Consider the following 22,243-nt stretch of genomic DNA (forward strand, 5'->3'; position numbering starts at 1 on the left):
CCAGAGTCTAAAATGACCTAACAGTAGCATTAGTGACTCCTCCAATATTGTATAATTGCCAAGGAAATAAACAAAGATACTTCTCCATGGTGAAGTTCCAGAGTAAATGATTCTTCTATATTCTTCAGTGGTCTGCCTTTCAACAGGGCCCACAAACTACCACCAGTCCAGAAGTAGCCACTTGCTTCTTAATAAGGAAGGGACCACTTGGAGAGTCCTTCTTTGACCAGTGGTATCTTCCTGGCTTCCAGTTTGTTGCTGAGTCCAGTTCAAGTGGCTAGATGAACTCAGGGAGAGCTTTAAAACTTTAACAGTTTGGAGATTAAGTTATCCCAAGGACTGTCATCTCTCATATTCTAATGGTGTTTGGTGGTCCCATACCCACCCAGCTTTCCCAGAGAACTGAAGACCTGGTTCTGCCAGCTGGCGTGGGGCAAGAAGACCTTTAACCAACCTTGGGGGTGGCTGGCACCCTGATGACGCTCCCCGAGCCTAATAATTTCAAGCTACCATCACTTCTTGGAAGATATTTATTATTCATCGAGGACTAACCGTTATATTGTATTTTTAATTAATATTTAACATTTCTGTAAACCACCCAGAGTCGCTTTCTAATGAGATGGGCGGTGACAAATTTTATAAATAAATAAAAAATAAATAAATAACTCCCAGGGCAATGGATGGCTGTGCAAGATAGGCTGTTTTCAATAATACCATGGAATTTCTCCCCAGGAAGATTTGGTGTAATCTTTTCTTGATGGCTTTTAGATGCCAACTTCATACAGAGTTCTTTAGAAGGCCCGTTGAGCCTCACCAATGACACAGGATTGCGATTTGAATATTGCAGCTGCTGTTACATGATCCCCAAAAGGCAAAATCAAAGATTTCAGTTGATGCTGAAAGTGTTTTCCTTTTCAGTTTTTCTTGGGTGCTGCTTCTTCACATTGTCATTTGTTTGTTTGTTTGTCTCATCTGTTGTTTTTATTGTGCTTTTCTGTGACTGTCATCTGCCTTATGGTTCCATATGGATAAAAAGGAGGAATATCAATATCTGAAATGCCTAAATAAACATCAGCAAGTAAAGCATTTTTCACCCCTTCCCAATAATCTAATCTTTCAGCTTCCTCCTTCCTCTGCACCATTAATTATCAAAAGATAACCGTGGTCTCCTTTGCAAGTATATTTTAAGAGTGGTTATTTTGGCCCAGGCGGGAAGATGCCTGAACTGGGATAGGTTCTCTACCTGATCAGCTTCTGTTATTGTTGTTTTGCAGCAATTATACGCGGCCCAACTTGCAGCCATGCAAGTATCTCCTGGTGGCAAAATATCCGGCATTCCCCAAAGCAACGTTGGTGCAGCAGTATCACCTACAAATATTCACACTGACAAGATCGCAACCAGCCCACCACCCAAAAGCAAGGTAATGCTTTAAGATTCACCTGCCAGGCGTTTTCATACAGTACATGTTGCATATTAATAGGATTTTTCCATGCTGTGGATGTAACTAATTAAGGACGGATTATGGGTACAGAAAATATCACTTTGGCATTTTGATTGATGCATACTGGTGGAACAGCAGTTATTAGAAATCAATAAAACACCTATTGCAACCTCTGTTTGCACAAAAGCAATATGGATTTTGCACTACATGGAATTCCATAAATTGCACTACTGTATGTGGAATTCCATAAATTGCTACAGTATGGAGCAGGGCTTATAAACGATCTCATCCAGTACCTGCTTCATGCAGGAAAACCAGAATTAAAGCATTCACGAAAGATGATTCTTCAAGTCACCAAAATAGACCTTAACAACCCTCAGGTAATTGGCAAGGTCAGGCTGCTATTATCATCCAGATGTTTAGTGACTGTCTCATTTAGTGGCCATTTGCAGTTATGACAGTGTGAAAAAAGTAATTTTATGACTAATCCTTGCATTTACAACCTTTGCAGCTCTGTAAAGGAAAGGAAAACTGAAGTAAGATCATAAGCACAGGTGTGGTTTCACTTAGTGGCTGCTTTGCTTAATGACTGAGTTGCTGGTCCCAATTGTGGTCGCCAAATGAGGCCTACCTGTACTTAGTGGAATGACAGTGTGAAAGTCATAGTACATGTTCCCATGATCAGCCCAAGAAGTGCTGCAAAAGAGGAGCAGCTTTTGCCCAGAACTTCATATTGCTGAATGCATGAGGGCTTTTGCCTGTTAAAAGAAAGGGCAACTTTCAAATGTGAGCCATTCATTTTTTCTGGGAAGGGACTAATGCATGCTGGCTTCATTCCTGTTAGCATTTGTCTCTCAGTATATCCACTGGGAGTAAAAGGCCGAAACTAACTCACAGCATGGTGACACTTTGTTAGATCCATACAGCCTCAGATTCCCAGAGACCTAGAACTGAGGTACAATATCCAGTCAGACCCAAGTTCCTTCATTTTCAGAATTAAAAATGGTCAGCTTTTCTTTTGCTATACTACAGCAGTACGGGGTGGATGTTCCCACTGCCAGATGGATTTGCAGTTAACTAAACAACTGTTGCCAACACATAGTCCTTCATGGCTCTATGTCCACATGGAGGGAGGTATGCAGTGAGGTACCCCAGGGTCCAGTACTCTTCAGTATCTTCATAAATGACTCGGATGAGGGAATAGAAGGGATGCTCAGAAAATTTGCACATGACACAAAGCTGGGGGGGGGGGGCGGGGGAGAGATTGCTAACATCCCAGAAGACATGACGTCAGCCTTACCAGGTAGACCAGACAAGAAATACAACCAGATAAACTAATTCTACTTTATTGTAAAGTTACATTAACAGAATCTTGCAAGTCTGAAAGTACAATTCTCCCCCCCCCCCCATCTCCATTACAGCCTGAGAAACTAAGGAGGGGCCCTTCTGAGCCTCTTGCTCCACCCACTATCCAGCTGAGGGCTATGCTGTCTCTTATCTGACCATTCCCTAGGCAGCATCTCTTTGCCCTGTCTCCCAAGGTCTTTCCTACATATGTTCAAGATTCAAAAGGATCTTGATAGACTTGAACATTGGGCCCTATCCAACAAAATGTTGTTCACTGGTGAGAAATGTAAGGTTCTGAACTCAGGCAGGAAAAAACAGAGGCACAGGTACAAAATAGAGGTAACTGGCTTAGCAATAGTGCTTGTGAGAAGGATCTGGAAGTCTTGATAGACCACAGGCTAAAAATGAGCCAGTGATGTGCCACAGCTGCCAAAAGAGCCAATCCAGTTTTGGACTGCATCAATAGAGATATAGTGTCAAGAGCATGAGAAGTGGTAGTTCCACTCTATGCCACAATACAAAAAAGATGCTGATGAACTGGAATGACTGTAAAGAAGAGCAATGAAGATGATAAGTGGCTTGGAGGCTAAATCCCATAAAAAATGATCAAAGGAATTGATACATTTAGCCTAAAGAAGGGAAGGCTAAGGGGAGACATGATAGCAGTCTTCCAATACATGAAGGGATGCCACAGGGCAGAGCACTTGGATGAATCCTCCGTAGCATCCATGGGTAAGACAAGAACAAATGGGTGGAAGCTTCGCAGTGAGAGATCCAGGCTTGAAATTAGGAGGAAATACCTGACTGTGAGAGCTGTTAAGAAGTGAAACATCCTCCTGAAGTTGTGGATGCTCCATCACTGGAGGTTTTCAAGAAAAGATTGGACAGTGACTTGTCCAGGATGGTATGGGCAGGAGATGGGACTAGATGGCCCTCAAGGTCCCTCCTACTCTAGGATTCTATGAGTCTTTGATTCTGCATCTCTACTAGTATTCCACTCAAAGTACTGAGGTTGGTTTTCAGGCAGTTGTATTTAGGAATGAAGGCTGAGATATTCTTGGTTCAGTCTTGGCACTGAACTTGATGAGAAGCATGATAGTTCCTTCATTCACTTATCTCTAGCTTGCTGTGGACATTCTTTAATAGCATCACAATGGTTTGCTTGGGCTGATTGTGGTGCTTCAATGTTTTAGCCTAACAGTAAAGAGGCCCAAATTAAAAACAGCCTGGTAAAGAAGTAATGGCCTTGAATGTTCAATGATCTCCATGACCCTAGGACAATAACTGACTTAGGCAGACCCAGATGTGGTTATGTTAACAAGTCAAGTTTTGAAATCTAGAAGTGTTTTTCCTAAAGCTTTACAGGTTCTTTTCAATGTGATTTTTCGCACGCAGACGAAGTAAGCATTTTTCCTTTCTTCTTTTTGGCTTGTGATCTAAGCCATGTGATTGAACCAAGCTGTTTGAGCTAGGGAGCAGAGAGAATGACTTCATCTAGCTAATCCTAGAACTCACATTGCTTCTCAAATGTATCCATAAACCTTCTTGTCCCTTACTCAAGGATGGATAGCATCCTTTCCCCTGGAAAATAAGAAGAATCCCTAGGGCTGCTGGATAGAAGCGGCTAGCATGTGTTTTCTGTATTGAACAAGAACACAGAGTCAATCCACGCAAGATGTTTGCCATAGGGTTGGCTCTGGTATATAGGATGGATGGAGAGACAGATGAGTCAATGAGATGGATGGATGGATGGATGGATGGATGGATGGATGGATGGATGGATGGATGGAGTTAGCAGGAGTGTCCACAGATTGTGGTTAAAAAAAAAAAAAGTTTAAGATAGCAGCAAATAAAGCTCTGCCTGTTTTTATGTATCTCATGTCTGTGCAGCTTTCATCTCCATCTTTCCTTTCTTCATCATGTCCTATGGACACCAGAGAGAGAGAGAGAGAAAGAGAGAGAATTCATACATACAGCAATCTAGGATTTGGGGCAGAATATAAAGAGAGGCAGCCCAGTTGGGACACTGACTTGGACAAGGGGTCTGTCCTTCTCTGGCCAAGTCTCTGAGGATCACTTTCCATATTACAACTAGCAGATATTGAGAGGTTTTTTCCAACTGAACTTTGCTAGGAACAAAGTTTAAAACCCCTTCCCATTCAAATACTTGGTATAGTTGTCCTCATAAGGCAAGTGTTAGAAAAATTACAAGGATAAACCACGTCATATCTCATTTAGCTCATTTCGGTAATTAGGTGGTTACAATATTGACTTGATAATGTTCATAGAAACGCAAATGCCTACCTGTGAAAAGAAAGGAAGATTTTTTTCCCTACTCACTATTACTAGAATTATGTTGCATTCTTTCTTCTTTCTCTCCTTTTCTTTCCTGGGGGAGGGACATCTATTCCCCCCTGGGGTTTCTGTACCCTGGAGTTTCAGTCCTGTCAAGGGACAGCAACAGAATTAAGCTGCAAAGAGAAGGCAGAGAAGAGTGGTGTGTATGTCTATGTTTGTGTGTGTATGTGTGTGAATGAAGGGGGCCCTCCAAACGGCTGTAAAATCGTGCAGCACGGTCTCTCTGAATCATGCTGTTTTCAATCTGCTGTGTGCCAGTTGGAGGTTCAGAGAAAAAGGAGGGGTGGGTGAAACAAGGGGATAATACTGAGAAATGATAGAGTGTCTGTGACCTCCAAGCTAAGGCTGGAAATCCGAGACATTGATTTCACTTAGCATTCCTGCTGAGAAATCTGGCAGAGTTCAGATGTAATAAAAGAACAAGATTCTGTTCTAATGGTAATGGCGTATGACAGACATGTCTGTCATTTGGTCTGTCCTCCACAACACACCGAGAGGGAAGGGGGAGACTGATGGGAGAAAAGTCTCCTGATCTGCCCGTGGAGTTGGGCGAGAGCCATCCTGAGCTTTGAGCTGAATCACAGCGTATTCCTCTTAATGCAAAGTGGTGCAAAAAGGGAAGGAGATCCAGGGAGGTGCAATGGTTAAGTGATGGACTGAGGCCAGCAGGAGCCAGGCGGAAAACTCCTCTCAACCATGGAGCTCAGCAGATATCAGGCTGGTCGCTGCCAGACTAGTCTTCCTCACCAAGTGATTGTCCCAAGAAGGAGAGATTCTTTCCTCACCCATCTATTCCCTTTTCAGCTTCCAGAAGGAAGGCAAGATATTAATGTCATTGAAATAAACCTCTTCAGGAGTGTTGAAAAAGGAGCTAAAAAGAGAAGGCTGACCACCAGAGTGAGAAGGATCTGGGCTTCCAAGTTCTGCTGAACTCCCTCTTCCAGCACCTGTAACCATTGGCCAAAACAGTTGCAGCAAGCTCTGATCCTTCACTAACAACTATAGTTTGTGTGTGCCATGTCCATGTATGCAGAAAACCATCTTGAAGTTGAGCTTGACTTCAGGGAACTTCAGGAACGCCTTGTCCTAGAATGTCTCCTTTACTTCTCAGTCTAGATTGAAGGCCTCGGCTTTCCTTATGGTCTTCAGTCTAGTTACTCACTTAGCAGTTTTGAGAAGAGTCAAAGTCAGCTAGGTGCTGCCCCCTAGTGGGATATGGATGTATGACAGAATAGATATTCTTTAGACAAGGAGAATTCCTGGGAGAAGAATGGATTCTTCTTCGCTTTGCCCATTTAGGGGTGGAACCAGTTGCTGGACTCTATCTCTTCAAAGTGATGGTGGCCATTGACTTCATAGATTGCTCCTTTATACAAAAAATCCCCTCGTATAGAAAGCCAATATGTCAGGGATTTCAAGGAACCTATACTGATTGTGTGATTATCTGTCATCAAGTTGGTGTCAGCTCTTAGTGACCGCATAGATAGATTTTCTCCATGACAGTCTATCCCTAGATATGGGAGACGGGACCAAGTTGCCGGTAACGCAGAAGCTGCGCACGCCCAAAAAAGGCGCGAAGCAACAGAAACCCCGCCTCCTGCGCTCGCCAGCTGGGCTCTGCTTTAGGAAGGAGGCACTGGCAAACCACTTCTGAAACACCTTGCCTTGAAAACTGCAGGGACTCGTCCAGGCAGTCGCCGCAGAATCGGTCACGGTTGAGTGCGGATAAAAAAAAAAAAAGTCCTTCAGGTCTCCCAAGGGTGCACCCATTGCTACTGTAATTGAGTTCTTCCACCTTACTGCTGGTCGTCTTCTTCTTCTCTTTCCTTCCACTTTTAGAGCCTTTTCTAGAGAGCTGGGTCTTTGCTTAATGTGTCCAAAGTAGGATAATTTAGCCTGGTCATTGGTGCCTCAAGTGAGAACTCTGGTTGATTTGTTTGATGATCCATCGGTTTGTTTTCTTGACAGTCCATGGTATTCTCAGGAGTCTTCTCTTTAGCAATTATTTTTATTTTTAGATGGGAAAAATTACATCTGTCTTTATTGGAGAGAATTGCTGCAGTAAAAATGAACATCCTACCAAGAATGTTATTCTTATTCCAAACGATACCGGTATTAACTACAGAACTACCGTTTAAACAATGGCAGCAGGAGATCTCAAAACGTATTTGGCAAGGAAAAAAACCTAGAGTTAAATTTAAAATTCTGTGTGATGCAAAAGAGAGGGGAGGTTTATCCCTACTGAACTTAAAATTATATTTTGCAGCATCTTGCTTAGTTTGGGCAAAGGATGGTTAACATTAAGAGATACAAGACTATTAAACTTAGAAGGCCATGGTCAATTCTCTTCCTATCCTGCTTCTTCAAAGTCATTTATATATTCTATCCATGTGGAAAACTCTGTGTTTGGTGGGAGTTTAAAAGCCAAATGCCACATCTTATCATGCGGTGGGAAGATTAACAAGCAAGAGTAGAATCAAACTGCATTGTTAGCTGTGCCAACTGCTTACAAGACAGGTCCATGGGAAGCAAGAGAATCATGTTAGTTATATATGTTCTTTCCAACTAACATTGGAAAGCTTCAGGTCATACCTTATAACCTGCAGAACAGGAACAATATACCAGCTCTCTTGTCTTGCACCACACAATATTTTCCTTCCTTATCTTTTAACCTCATATCAAAATGCACAGCCTTTATCCATGTGTAACAAGTTGTTTAAGCCTCAAGGTCTCTTGGTCTCCTGTGAATTTTTGGCGCAGCTTGTGAGGTTAGCTAAATATCTCTTGATACTTGACAAGGCACGATACATTGTCTGAAGCCTCTGCAGGGCAGTGGGGGAAAGGAAGCCCATTCAATGTGAAATATTAGCAAGACCACCAGTTCTCCGTTTCTTTCTTTTTAACCTTATTATGATCCTGGTCTTTTGCCCAAGTCACAGTTTTGTTCAGATCCATGGCAACAGTGTGCAAATTGTCTGAATCGTTTTTTGTTGTTGTTTGTGTTGTTCTTTTTTAACTATTTTACTCAACAATAGTACCTGGGAGTTGCAATGAGGACTGGAAATAGAGATTCAGGCAAGCTGCAAACAGCACTAACCAGCTAGACATAAAATGTGCTATTGTGATTGGAGTGCAACAGGTTCTCAAATGCTGCTTGGAATTATCTTTAAGCAAAGACCAAATCTTTATTTTCTCATTATCTCAACCTCACTGATTGTAAGTCAGAACTGGAAGAGGCTGAGAAATCTACATTAGGTGGATTAAGTTGGGTTGGAAGTAATGGAGACCGAGTCTTAGACCCTGGGCAAGGCAAGGCAAGGCTGTTGAGATGGTATGTCGTGATCATTACATACCACTTTAACCATTGGAATTCAAGTCTGCATGAACTTACTGTAGTGTTTATTTTCATCTATGGAGTCCTATATTCAAGTGGAGACTAACTTGGGTTTCCCTACTCCCAGGATTACACCTTAACTGCACAAGCTGTAATAATTGCTGTATAAACTGGGAACAAAAGTTGGTAGCTTCAAAAAAAAAAAATTATGTTGTTAAATGTGTTTTTAACTGAACCCAGCAGAATTTATACTCATAATTATTCTCCTTTTATCTATAGTTTATTACCATCTGCTGCCTCGAATACCAGTTTGAGTGGAAAGGGAGAATGCCTTTGTATGTAAGATGGCATTAATTAATTAATTAAGTAAGTAAGTAAGTAAGTAATTAGTGTTTTAAAATAGAATCAATGTTCAGGAGTCTTCTACTTGGCCCAATCCAGAAAGAATGTGGCTGGTAAAATTCTAACTTTCCTCAAACTGTCACCTTTAATAAATGGGAATCCTGGTTTGTGGCAATGGGAGTTGTAGTCCAGCTCAGCTGGAAGGCAGAAGGTTGAGAAAGCCTGCTATAGTAGAAGTCCAACTTCTCTCAAGTTTCTGGACATGGGACCAAGAGCGTTAATTTGTCCTACGGTCAGAGAATGATAGAGAGAAAAGGATTGGGCGTCAAAACTCTATTTTATGCATAAAGCCAACAGCAAAAGAATATCATTTTATAGCATATATATGTATTGGACATCAAGCCAAACCCTCACAATTTTTATGGCTATTAGGATGGCAAATAGTGTTGCTGTATCCAGCTGGCCAGAAATTCCTATCTGGCCCATAAAAGTGTAAGTGTAGGGCAACATAAAATTTGAAACAAAACCAATGGCCTTGCTGTTGTTTCTGTGCTGCCAACTATTTTAACTCTTTTAGAACTGAAATTAATTCGGTGGTTTTTTGTTCTTTTAAATCAACCTACATTTTTATATTTAGATCTTGGAAGTTATCTGGAATATTTTGGGGGAAAGTGTTCATAAGATTGAATGTTGTCAACATTCCTGAGTAGGATTGCAATTGGATGTGGAAATCATAAAATGAAGGATAACACTATTGAGTACAATGGTTAGATATTTGCTTTGGAATGTACTTTTAAATTGAGATTTAGGCTCTTTAAGGGGGAAAAAAAATCCCTTCAAGCTGAATCCAAAAGCAAGACTCTTAAATGGTTGAAATTTTCAAAACATTGAAGTTCTGCAGTTTTGTCTAAATTTGCAAATCAGGACAAAGTTCCTTTTTACTTCAAGTTCTAATCTGTTTGACATTGAGGATCCAATATATTTTGGTACTCTATTAGACAAAAAAGATAAACGGTGCCCTCTGTGGTGATTTATAAAGAAAATTAAATAATGGACCATTTGTTGCCATTTAACTGTGCCTCAGAATTGATCAAATCCGCCGCATTCAGTGTAATGATCGAACCAGCCATCTCCAGTTAATTCTGCCTTCCTTCTTTATTCAGAAAAGGAAATGCTCCAAAATTATTGAGTCACTGCAAACAAAAGTCAATTTAGTAAGCTCAACAAGGGATCAACGCTTCTTTATTTATTTAATTAGAATTATATCTTGCCTTTCATTCAGGAGCTCAAGGCAGCATACGTAGTGTCCCTTCCCCCCATTTTTGCCCACAGAACAGGCCTGTGAGATGGGCTGGGCTGAGAGTGAGGGACTGACCCAGAATCTCCCAGGAAACTTCCATGGATGAAGGTGGACTTGAACCTGGGTCACCCCACTCCGAGTCCACCCTCACCACTACACCAATCTAGCTCTTGGGCTGAGAGAGAGGCAGTACCATTGAAAGTTATCAAGGAAAAGACCACCTTGTGCTGGGTGAGAGAGGAGACAGAAGAGCAGGTTAGGATAGGAAGGTCATCAGATGAGCATCACATCAGGCAAGTAATTCTGACTAATGGAGAGAAGAAAGGAGAGGACTGATTTATAACAAATGAGTTTGTAGAACCTTCCAGCCAACATGGTGCAAAATGTCAAGCCACATCATGCACCTGTCAATCCTTTTGTATTATATCACTTTGTGTAAATATGACATCAGAGGAGTTGTAGTGACAGATGAGACTCAACATGATGTCTCCATGGGAAAATTGGCAAGAAAAGCTCCCTAAAGTATCTCTGTACACGAAAACATTTTTTGCAGAGAAAGAGATCATGAGTAGGCACATACATTGTGTAAAACAAGATACAGAATCATTCTAGGAAGCATACTCACTTTTATCAGCATGCCTGTGGTCTTTTCTTTTTTCTTTGTAGTTTGCATAGAATTTATTTTTGAAAGAAAGCTCAAAATGCAGCCATATCCATACCAATGAAAAATCAGCAGTTAAGGGCAGAGGAAGGTAGTTAGTTATTCATAGGCAAAAGAAGACATTCATCTAAATTTAGAGAATTTATATATACAATAGAGGCAAGCAATGAGGTACCTGTGACACCTAGGAAACCACCCAAATTAAACAATTATTCCAAATTTTAGAAGATTTTAGTGTTCTCATATGAACTCCCATTAGAGTTTGGGTAAGAATGCCAGCATTTAGCAAGACTTCAGTCAAGGATGCTCCAAAACGGAGAGTTAAGGAAGATTGCACAAGATTTCAGGGTTCCTGGAAACTGTAGCTTGGTGAGGGTGATGAGAACATTTTAGATGTTTCCAATTTCTCATGCAGAACTATAATTTCCATCGTTTCTTAGGAAAAGGTTATGACTAAACCAGTTCAAGCCTGTAGAATAGTTTCACTCTTTATAATTTGCCGGATTAACATTTGATAATCCCAGTGTCCATTTTAAATCAAAAACAGGTTCAAAAGCTGTGAAAGACTTTGGTTAGTTTATCAGGCATAAAACTATTCTTAAGTAGCATTGTGTGTCACATAATGTTATGGATTTGTTTTTCTTTTCTCAAAAAATGTCAGTAATCTTTCGAAGATTGCCAACATGACAATGAAAATCACATTGCACTGGGGTTCTAATTAAAATAAAAGGCAATCTGAAAACATCCGTTGTCGGTTATTGCTTTTAAAAATTGCATTTGACACGATTCAGTCACTTCAAGGTGGCTCAGAGCTGGATTGGGGCCTTTGCTCAAACCATGAGGAAGAAAATCTCCTTTAAATCCTCCCCCTTTTATGTTTCTTGCATTTTTAGCTTCTGGATAGAGTATGTGTTCAAGCTGACCATTAATTTGGAGCCATTCTTAAGTCCAGTTTGGATAAGTATGACAAACGGGACTGGAAGGGATAAGTAAAATATGGAGACACCCAATAATGAGCCTATCTCTACAGCTCTAAAAAGAAGCAGAGAAACCATAAGCACACAATATGGGAGCTTCTACAGGCAATTTCCCTCTATGGGTTTTCACTGAGGAGAGAGAAATTATTATACGTGCATTCTAAAATATTAACACACATCTTGCACAAGTCAATGAATGTTCCATCTACCTTTGTGAAGTGCAGATGTTGCAGCTAGGAAACAGCTGGGCTGTGGCACTGCACACAAAGGCCACTGTTGTGAGCCACTGAAATTGGTTGTCTGCCTAGAACCAGATGGGGTCAGTCGCTGCAGAGACTTACTGAAATGTAAGACTGTTGCCACCGGTATCAAATGCTCCTTCTGGTATTCCTTCTCTTCTTGGCCCACATCCTTTGACAAGAAGGAGTGAAGAAAGCCACTGCTGTGCCGCCAGCTCCTCCACCTTCCTGTCCAGTGCTTTATAGTCCTTTGCAGTATCTTCAAGGGACTATATACCAGCCAGGCAGTATCTATAAGGGACATACAACCAAAACCAGGTAACCTTATTGAAATAAAGTATGGGTATCATAAAAGTTTCACCTAAAATGAGAATATAATGAAGGCAAATGGTAGGGCCACCATACGTATGAAACATTTGCAGAATTTTAAACCAAGACTAAACATTCTGATGAATCCTGCAGCATGCAAAGAAATAAGGTCTGCATCTATTCTGAGAAACGTAGCATAGATAGTACGAAGTCACTGTGCGTCTTCATTGTTCTATCCATGACTTCATCCAAAAACACCATAGGGCCACAGCAGAGGCAACATATCAATTCAAATAAATAAATAAATATAAATAAATAAATAAATCGTCTAGCTAACCTGGACTTCTCTCAGAAAAGCTGTGCAGGGATCATCCTGGACCATAAGTGAATGAGAGTCCTGCATAGCTGCACATCCTGAAGAAGGCCGTGGCAAGCGACTTCTGTGCGGTTGACAAGAAATCCATTTGAGCATGCTGGTGCATTCAACAGGTGTCATGCTAAACTTGTGGAGACTTTACCGTTTTAGACAACGCAGGGAGAAAACACAATATCAGAAGGAATCCAAGTGGATTTTGAAAAGGAATCTCTCTGTCCTCTGCAGGTTGTCCAAGTTGTTTGATTTTTTTTCTTTCTTTTTTTTTAAAAAAGCTTCCTTCTTTGACACACCGGTAGCATTCTCTCCCTGTCTTTCTTCTTTTTTTATACCCCTGAACTTCAGGGCTGTATGTATCTTTTCCAGTCCCTTTTCTTTTCTTCTCTTTTATACATCCCCAGCAGGATGAGGGATCTGTGGCTAATTTGTTTTGATATCAACGTGCTTTGGTCTGCCTTCTTTTTGAAATGAATTCCTTTTGTGGGAGTGGGGTCGAGGTGGCAGGATGCTTCCAGCATAGGCATCATCCACAGCAGAAAAAGGTGACCGACTTTGATCAGTGTGCTTTCTGTTTTCATGTTGATCATTTGAAATGCAACAATGTACAGTGCTGGCTAGCTTCATGAGGCCTTATCTGGTTTCCTCCCAGGCTGTTTCCAGTAGTTAGAGGACATTTTTTTTCTCCTTCCCTTTCTGCTGCTTAGCCCTTTCCTAAATAACTATTAATTGGAGGGGAAAGAAATAGACCATGCTGTAGAAAGAAGCCCAGTGTTATTGATGCACCATTATAGTTGGGGAAAAAAATGTCCAGGGCATTGTGATATAAGAAAGACCACAGTGTCTCAGTGAAGGAGTGCATGCTTTGAATACAGAAAGTCCCAGTTTGGGTTGTTTCCTTTTAAATAGCTGCATAGCGGTTGGTGGGAAATGCCTTTGGCAGAGAACCGCTCCAGCTGAGGAAGAGAAGTCTAGACCAGTGTTTCTCAACCTTGGCAACTTTAAGATGTGTGGACTTCAATTCCCAGGATTCCCCAGCCAGCATGCTGGCTGGGGAATCCAGACTAACTGAATCTAACATCTAGACTAACATCTAGACTAACTGAACTAAATCTGTTTTGGAATATGTTAATTAACATAATTCTAAAATAGTCACAGAAATGTAGAATCCTAGGGCTGGAAGAGTTCTTGAAGGTCTTCAGTCAACCTCCTGCTGAGGGTAGGAATCCTCAGATCCTGCCAGAAAAATTGTTGTCCGATCTTTGCTTGAAAATCTCCAGTGATGGAACCCCCACAACATCAGAGGACTAGCTGATCCATTGCTCCATAGCTCTCATAGTCAAGAAATTCCTTCTTTTTTTGATTTTGTAAACCTTTCACCCATTGCTTCTTGTCCTGCCCTCTGAAGCTATGCAGGATAAATCCACACCCTCTTCCCTGTGATAGGCCTTTAAGTGTTGGAAAACCTCTATCATGTGTCCCCTTAGCCTTGTCTTCCAGTTTCTCTGTTTTGCACAAGATTTCGCTTCCAACCCCCTCACATCTTTGTGGCACTTTTCCCAGTTCCTCAGCATCCTTTTTCTATTGTGGTGAACAAAACTGGACACAATATTCCATGTGTGGTCTGACCTGTACAGAGTAGAACAACAGTATCACTTCCTGTGATCTCCACATTATATCTCTGTTAACACAGCCCAACATTCCATTGGCTCTTTCACCAGGTGCAGCACACTGCTGGTTCATGCTTAATCTGTGATCTACCAGGACACCCAGATCCTTCTCACAAGTACTACTGCTGAGCCAGGTTCTTTGTATCTTATACCTATGCCTCTGATATAACATTTCTTGCCACTGAACTGCATATTGTTGGATAGGGCCCAAAGCTGAAGTCTATCAAGATCCTTTGGAATCTTGAGCTTCACTTCTGAAGTGTTAGCTGTGTCACAGCTTTGTGTCATCTGCAAATCTGCTGAGCACCCCTTCTGACCCCTTCTCTAAATCATTTATAAAAATGTTGAAGAGCACTGGGCCCAGAACAGAACCCCGAGGTGCCCTACTTCATACAGTACCTCCCTCCATCTAGACATAGTTATTAGTGATGTAATCAATAGTCTTTCAACAACAAAAGTCCTATACAAAGTACACCCCTCTTATTATTCTGCAGTAAAGATTGGTAGAGTATAGGGGGAATGGACAGAAGAGAGGAGTTTTTCCCAGTCAAGATACCGCTGAGATTAAGTCCAAATCTAAGGCAACTCAGAGTTCACCCCATTAATTAGTATACCATGCTGTTATATAGGGAATCAGATGCTCTCAAGTATGGAGCACATTTTATTTATTCATAGCCATTTTGTAACATCCTGCTTTTCTTTCCAAAAACTCTGATGGCTCAACCATTCTAGCTGAGTAAACTTCACTTGTATGGAGATCGCAGCATTCAGAATTATAATCCCCTGACCAGTGTTTCTCAACCTTGGCCACTTGAAGATGTGTGGACTTCAACTCCCAGAATTCCCCCAGCCAGCATGCTGGGACAGAACAGGACAATTGATATGGGTATTAATTTACTCAGTGCTAAAATGATCATATTATTAACCATGATGGGTCCTTTTGCGTGGATATAAATGTCCTCATTGAATATACATCTGGGGACCATTCCAAGGGTTCAGTTGCATAACAGACAACATAGGCCCAGAAAAACATTAGAGTAGTGTTTCTCAAGCTTGGCAGCTTGAAGATGTGTAGACTTCAACTCCCAGAATTCCCCCAGCCAGCATGCTGGCTGGGGAAATTCTGGGAGTTGAAGTCCACACATCTTCAAACTGCCAAGCTTGAGAAAGACTGCCCAAGACAGGATGACAAGTTGTGGAAACCTAGACTGGATGAAGCCTCGGGTGATCATTGCTATCTTGAGATGAGACTAATACCTTGCTATTGGTTAGCTGTGGGTCAGCCTCAGTGGCTAAAGGAGGTCAGAAACCTTGATGATGTTTGAACTTTGCAAATTCCTGTAAAAAAGTGAACAGGACAATTTATATGGGTATTAATTTACTCAGTGCTAAAATGATTGTATTATTAACCGGATGGGTCCTTTTGCATGGATATAAATTGAACTGAAATTGTCTCAGACTGTAGATGCCATTGTTATTTAGCTTCAATTTTTGACTACAGCACAATGTGTTCAAATACGTTAGAGAAAATCCTTCCTTTTTAGCTTAGGATCCTGAAGGTCAAAATAAAAATATGCTATTTAAAGTTTTGGAACAGGCAGGGAAAGTGTTGGGCAGGAGTTTAAATAGAGTGGAAATGTAAATACTTCTGTTTTTACTAGTTGTAGTCATTATAATAGTAATAGCAATAACCACAGCAACTTCAGTCTAACAGCAAATGTTTGTTTTAATGCAGCAAATATTAATCACCTTTCAGGAGTTTATTTCAGCTGCTACGGCATGTGGATTTTTGCCTTGTTTTTTCCTGCGGGGGGAGATTTTTAATTTTTTTATGTACATAATGCACTCCATTATGAAACTCCAGCCATCAGATTAAATTGCCTGTAGTCCACAGAAGCATCTACTGTGCATTAGGGTCAATGCCTCAACATTTTGCCTTATTTTGTCTGAAACAAACTCAGCCACTCACCCCACCCCACCAACCTGTTGCTTATTTGATGCAGTCAAAGCAGGAGAGAGAAAGAGAAACACTTTCAAGGGGCAGGTTATTTATGACAAAGGACTGAGATTTTTTTTATCGTGGCACGCCAGTTGCAGGCTTATTCTTTTCCAAAGCTTTGGTGGATCTCGCTTAATAACTACCCTGTAGTTTCATGCGACGCTTGCTTCTGCCGGAATAATAAAATATTTATTGATCACTTTTTAAAATAATTCTTTTATAGGAATCTTCTGCAAACCACCTTGGGTGTTTATTTAGGGTACTTAAAAAAAAAAAGAAATAGTCAATGTATATTAAAAAGAGATTGTGGCAGTATGGAAGCCCTTATGCAGATTAGACTCTGCTTGTACTTGTATGCTATTAATGCATCTCTGGATGCAGTGATGGTTTGTAATAAAACTGGCAACAAACTTTTGATATTTCATGTTCATATGAAGACCCCAGGGACAGACATTCCTTTCCACTTTCTAACAACCTGAACTGAAGAAGAAATATACAGGGCGACCTGCCAAATCTTCATGCAATTTTTTTTCCTTGCTGCTTCCATCTGGGTATTAGCGACTGGACTAAAAACTTAACCTAATTTTCACTTCCCAAATAATTGCACATAGATATAATTTCCCTTCAGTTTCACAGTTAGTCCAGATTAGGAAAAGACATACATGAGAGAAAAATGTGCAATGGCACATTGATAATTACATGCAGAACACTACAGGTACTTGCAAGGAATTAAAAGAAAATTGTGTACAAATATGCATTTGTTTGAATAGCATGCAAATGGATGCAGATCTTTTTAAAACGTACATCAACTGATGCTGAAATTGAGCCATTGTGTGTTTGGAGACACTTTGTAGGGAGAAAAACAGATCTGTTCCCCCACTCATTTTTATTCCCATACACTGAAGCTCCTTGTGTGTTTTTCCTTTCTGTGACTATCTTTATTTATTCCTGACTTTGCAGTTTATTTCCTTTGTAACAATGGAGAAAGTCACTCAGAGGGCTGAGTGGGGATAATGATGCTATGCTGAGAGTTAATTTAACGATTGTCAAAGCTGCCCGTTCAACCAGAGTTGCAAATAAGTATTTATTTTGATGGGGGCAGAATCTCCCTCTAGTTTCTTTGTGATTTATCCATCGGCCTCGCTCTGATTTCTTAGGATAGGCTGTGCATTGTTTGAAGGAGAGGAAGAAATGGGCTCCTGGCCTCCCTTAGAGATTTGCAGATGTTGTGCGATCTGCACCTAAGACACACATTTCCTGTTTAGCAGCTTGCCTGAACCTATTTATGGAGCTGGGAGTGTGTGCTTGGGGATGGGGGGAGAGTCTGGCTAGCAATGCAACAAAGCAGCGATGGTGTGGAAAATCCAACTAAATAATGCTGTAATTACTGGGGTTTACCTGTACTTAGAACCCACAAAGTCGGTGCTGCTCCATTTCAAAAAGGAGAGTAGATTTGCTGCTTATATGTGTTGTGTTGTTTCAGTTCACCTCCAAACCAGGAGGTGATAATAACAAACATATCTGTCCATCATGGGAGGCTATCTTCCTTCTTACATTTTGCTGGAACAGTACTTGGCCTCGGTTGCCAGGAATTGTGGTTAAATCCTATTCTCTGTGCTATTTCTGTGCAATTCTACTAATATTTTGTCTATGACTGTGTATGGTGCACATAAACAGAATCACACTAGTTTCCAACAGCTAATCCCATGGAAGAGAGTGTGGCTTGCACAGTTAGTGTCTGAACAGTCTAGAAGGGAAACCTCAATTTATTGGACCACAAGGCAACAGAATTCACATGCAAATGACCCAAATTGCATCATTTGTGGCAATTTCCATTTTTGGTGGAATGATGCGTTGACTCAAATGATGTAACGGGCATGTAATGGTGTCATTGCAACATTTGTGTGATCGTGTCAGGCAAATGATGTGAAAGTGCTGCCATGTCAGACCCTTCAATTTACCAAACCAAAATAAGGTTTTTACTATACTCTGTACTGTCATCATTCTGACACTCTATAATGAGAGATTTTCAGTGGTAGACACACAAATGTATGGAACTTCTCAGTTCAATACTTTAATGACCATTGGGCTAAGGGAAGGGGGATATCCAATGATAGCTAGGAAAATGATTACAAAATGCAAATTATATTCACTAGGACTTTCAAATTCTAATGCAGAGCGGGACACAGATGGATGGGATAAGAACCAATCAGAAGGAACCATGATTTATTCCCTAAGTCCCTGGAAAGCTAATGGCCTGCATTTGCCTTAGTGGATCATAAATTGTTCAGGTCTGTCTGTTCTTGTGACAGAAAGCAAAAATGGACAACTTTCAGTGGTCCTAGTAAATAACATATATTGTAGACCCTCCCCTTTCTTTTGTCCCCATTCACCATGATACTAATTTTAATATCAGCAGTGATAGCACAAGGCTGATCCTGTCTTGACTCAGAAGCTAAGCAGGGTTGTGCCTGGTGATTACCTGGATGAGAAACCATCAGAAAACCTCAGGGCTAGAGAGTAGAGTGGGAAGTAAACAAACATCTCAAAGGAAGGCAGTGGCAATCACTCACAAAGCTTGACCTCAGGGTTTTGATTGATTGATTGATTGATTGATTGATTGATTGATTGATTGATTATGCACCGTCAAGTTGATGCTGTCTCTTAAAGACCACTGTCAGCCCCACTAGGTAGACCAGACCAAGAAATCAACTTTAGCCAAGAAGGCTAAAACTACTTTAATTGAAAGTGGCTATAATAACACAATCTTGCAAGTCTGAATATGTTGTATCTCCTCCTCCTCCTCCTCCTCCTCCTCCTTGTAGTTCAGTGAATTAGGGAGATGTCTGTCTGAGCTGAGTATTATCTGTCTGTTGTGGACTTAAAATATGTTTTGCCCCCTGTCACTTTGGCAACGGACCTGTCATAACTCCGTCAAGGCCATCTTCCTTACTCTCTATACTACATAGATTTTCTCCATGACAATCTGTCCCTAATCCGGTCCTTCAGATTATGGTCCTTTGTGTCTTGAATGATAACTCTGGATTGATCTGATCAATGATCCAACTGTTTGTGTTGTGGCTGTCTGTGATATTCTCAGGAGTGTTCTCCAACACTGAAGGATTTACCTCTTTATTATTTTAAGAAATGGTTCCTTACAGGGGTATCTGCAGGGAGGGTCAAAAAAGCCAAGATGGTGGTCACAACCATGCAGTCAAAGCCCTGCCCTTTTTTACATGTGTAGTGATGTACCTGGTTCCTTATTTAATATTAGTGCATCACTGGTTCTCAATCTTTTGTAACTTAAGTTCAACAATGTTAAAGAACCAGATCCTACCATGCCAGAAACAAAAAGGCCACTTTTTCAAAGACCTTTGATAAGTCTTTGAAATAACAGGCATTCTGTTATTGTGTTTATCACATGCAGGGTAAGTTTTAAGGACTTTGTTAACATTTCAGTGACTTTTTCTGTCTTCTACCTGATGGGAAGGTAGAAGACCAAAAACTTTTTTTCTGACTTGTTTCTGCTTCTGAGCCTGATACGAAGCCTACCACCAATTGAAAACTCTAATATGAAATGACAGTACTAAACAAGGAAGTGTATCTTGAAATAAGGAAGAGTTGCATGAGTTAATCTCAGATTGCTTGTCCCCCCCGACCCCACCCCCATGTGTGGGCACACTCAGAAATTCTTCATGGTACCAAAGTGCACTGGAAGGCAATCCTATGCAAGCCAACTGAAACTGAAGCAGTCAAGGAAAATTTCACTCAGTTGTTCCCTTTTTATTGTACTGAGCATGAAACATGAAGGAACTTCTGTGCCAAATGCATTGGAAAAGCAACATGCCGACTCACTATCTCAGCAAAACAGCATTTGGAAAAGGGGAGCATAAAAGCTAAAGCGTTCTAGGCAGAAATGCAGGTCATTGTAACCAGACACCATATTTTCACTGATGCACCAGAACATCATAGCGAAGAAACAAAAGATGAGACCAGGGGGTGGTGACCTAAACGAGAAAATGTAGCATTTGTTGTTTGTCTGATGGCCAGCTGCAGGCTGTAAAATGGGTGTTGGACGATGAACTGTGCAAAAACAGAATGATTAAGTCATATTTCTAGGGGTGGTGTAACAGCCAACAATTCAATGCACTTAGGAATTAATGTTCCCAACCTCCAGCGTGACTCAAAGCAAAGTTGCAGAATGAGTTGGAAAAGTATCCTACACAATCAGGCAGCGATCAAAGATGCTTTAACATGGCAAGAGAAACTGGTCGAGTGATATTAACCATGCTTACGCTCTGCATCTTCTTTCAGAAGCTCAAGCATTGTGCTCTTTCAACAATGAAATCGCAAACATTAGAATGAATGAGGTTGGACTGAGAACATCTGATGGGAATTTATGCTGCTCATCAAAAACTGAGCAGGACTTTGGACCAAAAAGGGCATTTTAACAAAAAGCTCAGGTGTTTTCCCTAGGATTTAAGGAAAAGAAAGACTTTTTGCTTAGGAAGGGGGAAAAAAGATAATTAAGAGAGAAGGAGCTCAGGTTTATCATAAACCTCCTTCATGAAACCTTGCCAGATCTTCAGTTTCAGTTTTAATCCAAAGAAGCTGAAAATACAGTCCTTAATGATTATATAAGCATGTTCATGGGTTGTCTTTTCCACTTCCTACACTAGATTACAGCTCTGGGATTTCCTGATTGTCTCCCATCCAAACACTAACTAGTTTGAACCTACTGTGAACTAGATTGTTATAATTATGGGAGTAGAGGGTGATGATTATGCTCAGCAGGGGCTTTCTGCGAAGGACAGGGTCAGAAAGATTAGTTGTATATGTAAGAGAGTATGGGGTTGTGTGTGCATGACCACGTATGTAGATGTGTGTAGCCCTTATCCCTGATTTGTGCAGTCTTCCTTTGAACTGGAAGTACACAGGATGACCAATGTGACCCTAACTTTACTTATACACTTCTCAAGAATAATTACCGAGATGTGCAGATTTTGGGGGGGGGGGGGCATCTCATTGGTCAATTTGCCTTCTAAATTCCTGCATCTGTAAAATTGAAAGGAATTACTTTGGGGGGGAAAGTGGATTAACCCCAAAGCTGATCTGCTTTGCATCAGGTCTATTCCAAGTCTAGCCACTTCACTCACACAACATGATTAGACCTAGCTTTTCTTTCTTTGCTTTTCAGGGGATTCACATGTTGTGCAGGCCCAGCATGTTTCTTCAGACACTTGTGTTCCCTGAAGCACTGGGTTAAATTAATTGTGTGATGCAGCCACAAAAATACTAGTTTTACAGTTAGCTCTGCTCCTGCCTAGCCTTTCTGATCTATTTATTTGATTTATATTCCACCTCTCCATTCCTTCCTTCTATTTTTCCCCACAAGAGCCACCCTGTAGAGGAGGTTGGACTGAGAGAGAATGGCTGGTCCAAGTCCCTCCAGGGAGCTTCCGTGCCTGAGCAGGGGAGACTCAAATCAGGGTCTCCCGGTGCCAGTGCCACACTTCAGCCACACTCCATAGTATCTCTCCTTTCTTCCCTATATCTTACGAACATTAGATGGTCCTTAGATCTTCCCTGTTCTTCCCCATCCCTCCTCCTGAGATATCTCAGCAGTTGCATGGACTTCCTTCTTGAGCAAAAGGAAAGCGCTATTCTTGATCTGTGCTTGAAAAAGGCAGGAAGAGAGAGAACAGGGAGTCCCGAATGCTGTATAACTCTCTCTCTCTCTCTCTCTCTCTCTCTGGTGCCGTAGAGGAAAATTATCTAATTCCACCATCCGTCATATGAACATCCTTGCTTAATTTAATACAATTATTCCATCAAGGAGGATAATCTCTGCAACATAATTCATTTACACAACATATTTCACAACTGTCTCTACCT

General features: G+C 41.0%; 1 protein-coding gene across 1 annotated transcript in view; it reads left to right on the plus strand.

The window, feature by feature from the left end:
* The window catches only part of SOX5 (SRY-box transcription factor 5), a 391,244-nt gene that overhangs the window by 288,487 nt on the left and 80,514 nt on the right, over positions 1-22,243 (plus strand). The window contains exon 8 of the mRNA XM_088141343.1: positions 1,275-1,421. Within this exon, the coding sequence (XP_087997469.1) occupies positions 1,275-1,421 (147 nt within the window). The remainder of the gene's footprint in view (positions 1-1,274; positions 1,422-22,243) is intronic.

This window comes from Python bivittatus, unplaced genomic scaffold (genome assembly GCF_059951505.1).
Source record: "Python bivittatus isolate LINGU-HERP-01145 unplaced genomic scaffold, Pbiv_v1 ctg000330_np1212, whole genome shotgun sequence".
NCBI classification, from domain to species: Eukaryota; Metazoa; Chordata; class Lepidosauria; order Squamata; family Pythonidae; genus Python; species Python bivittatus.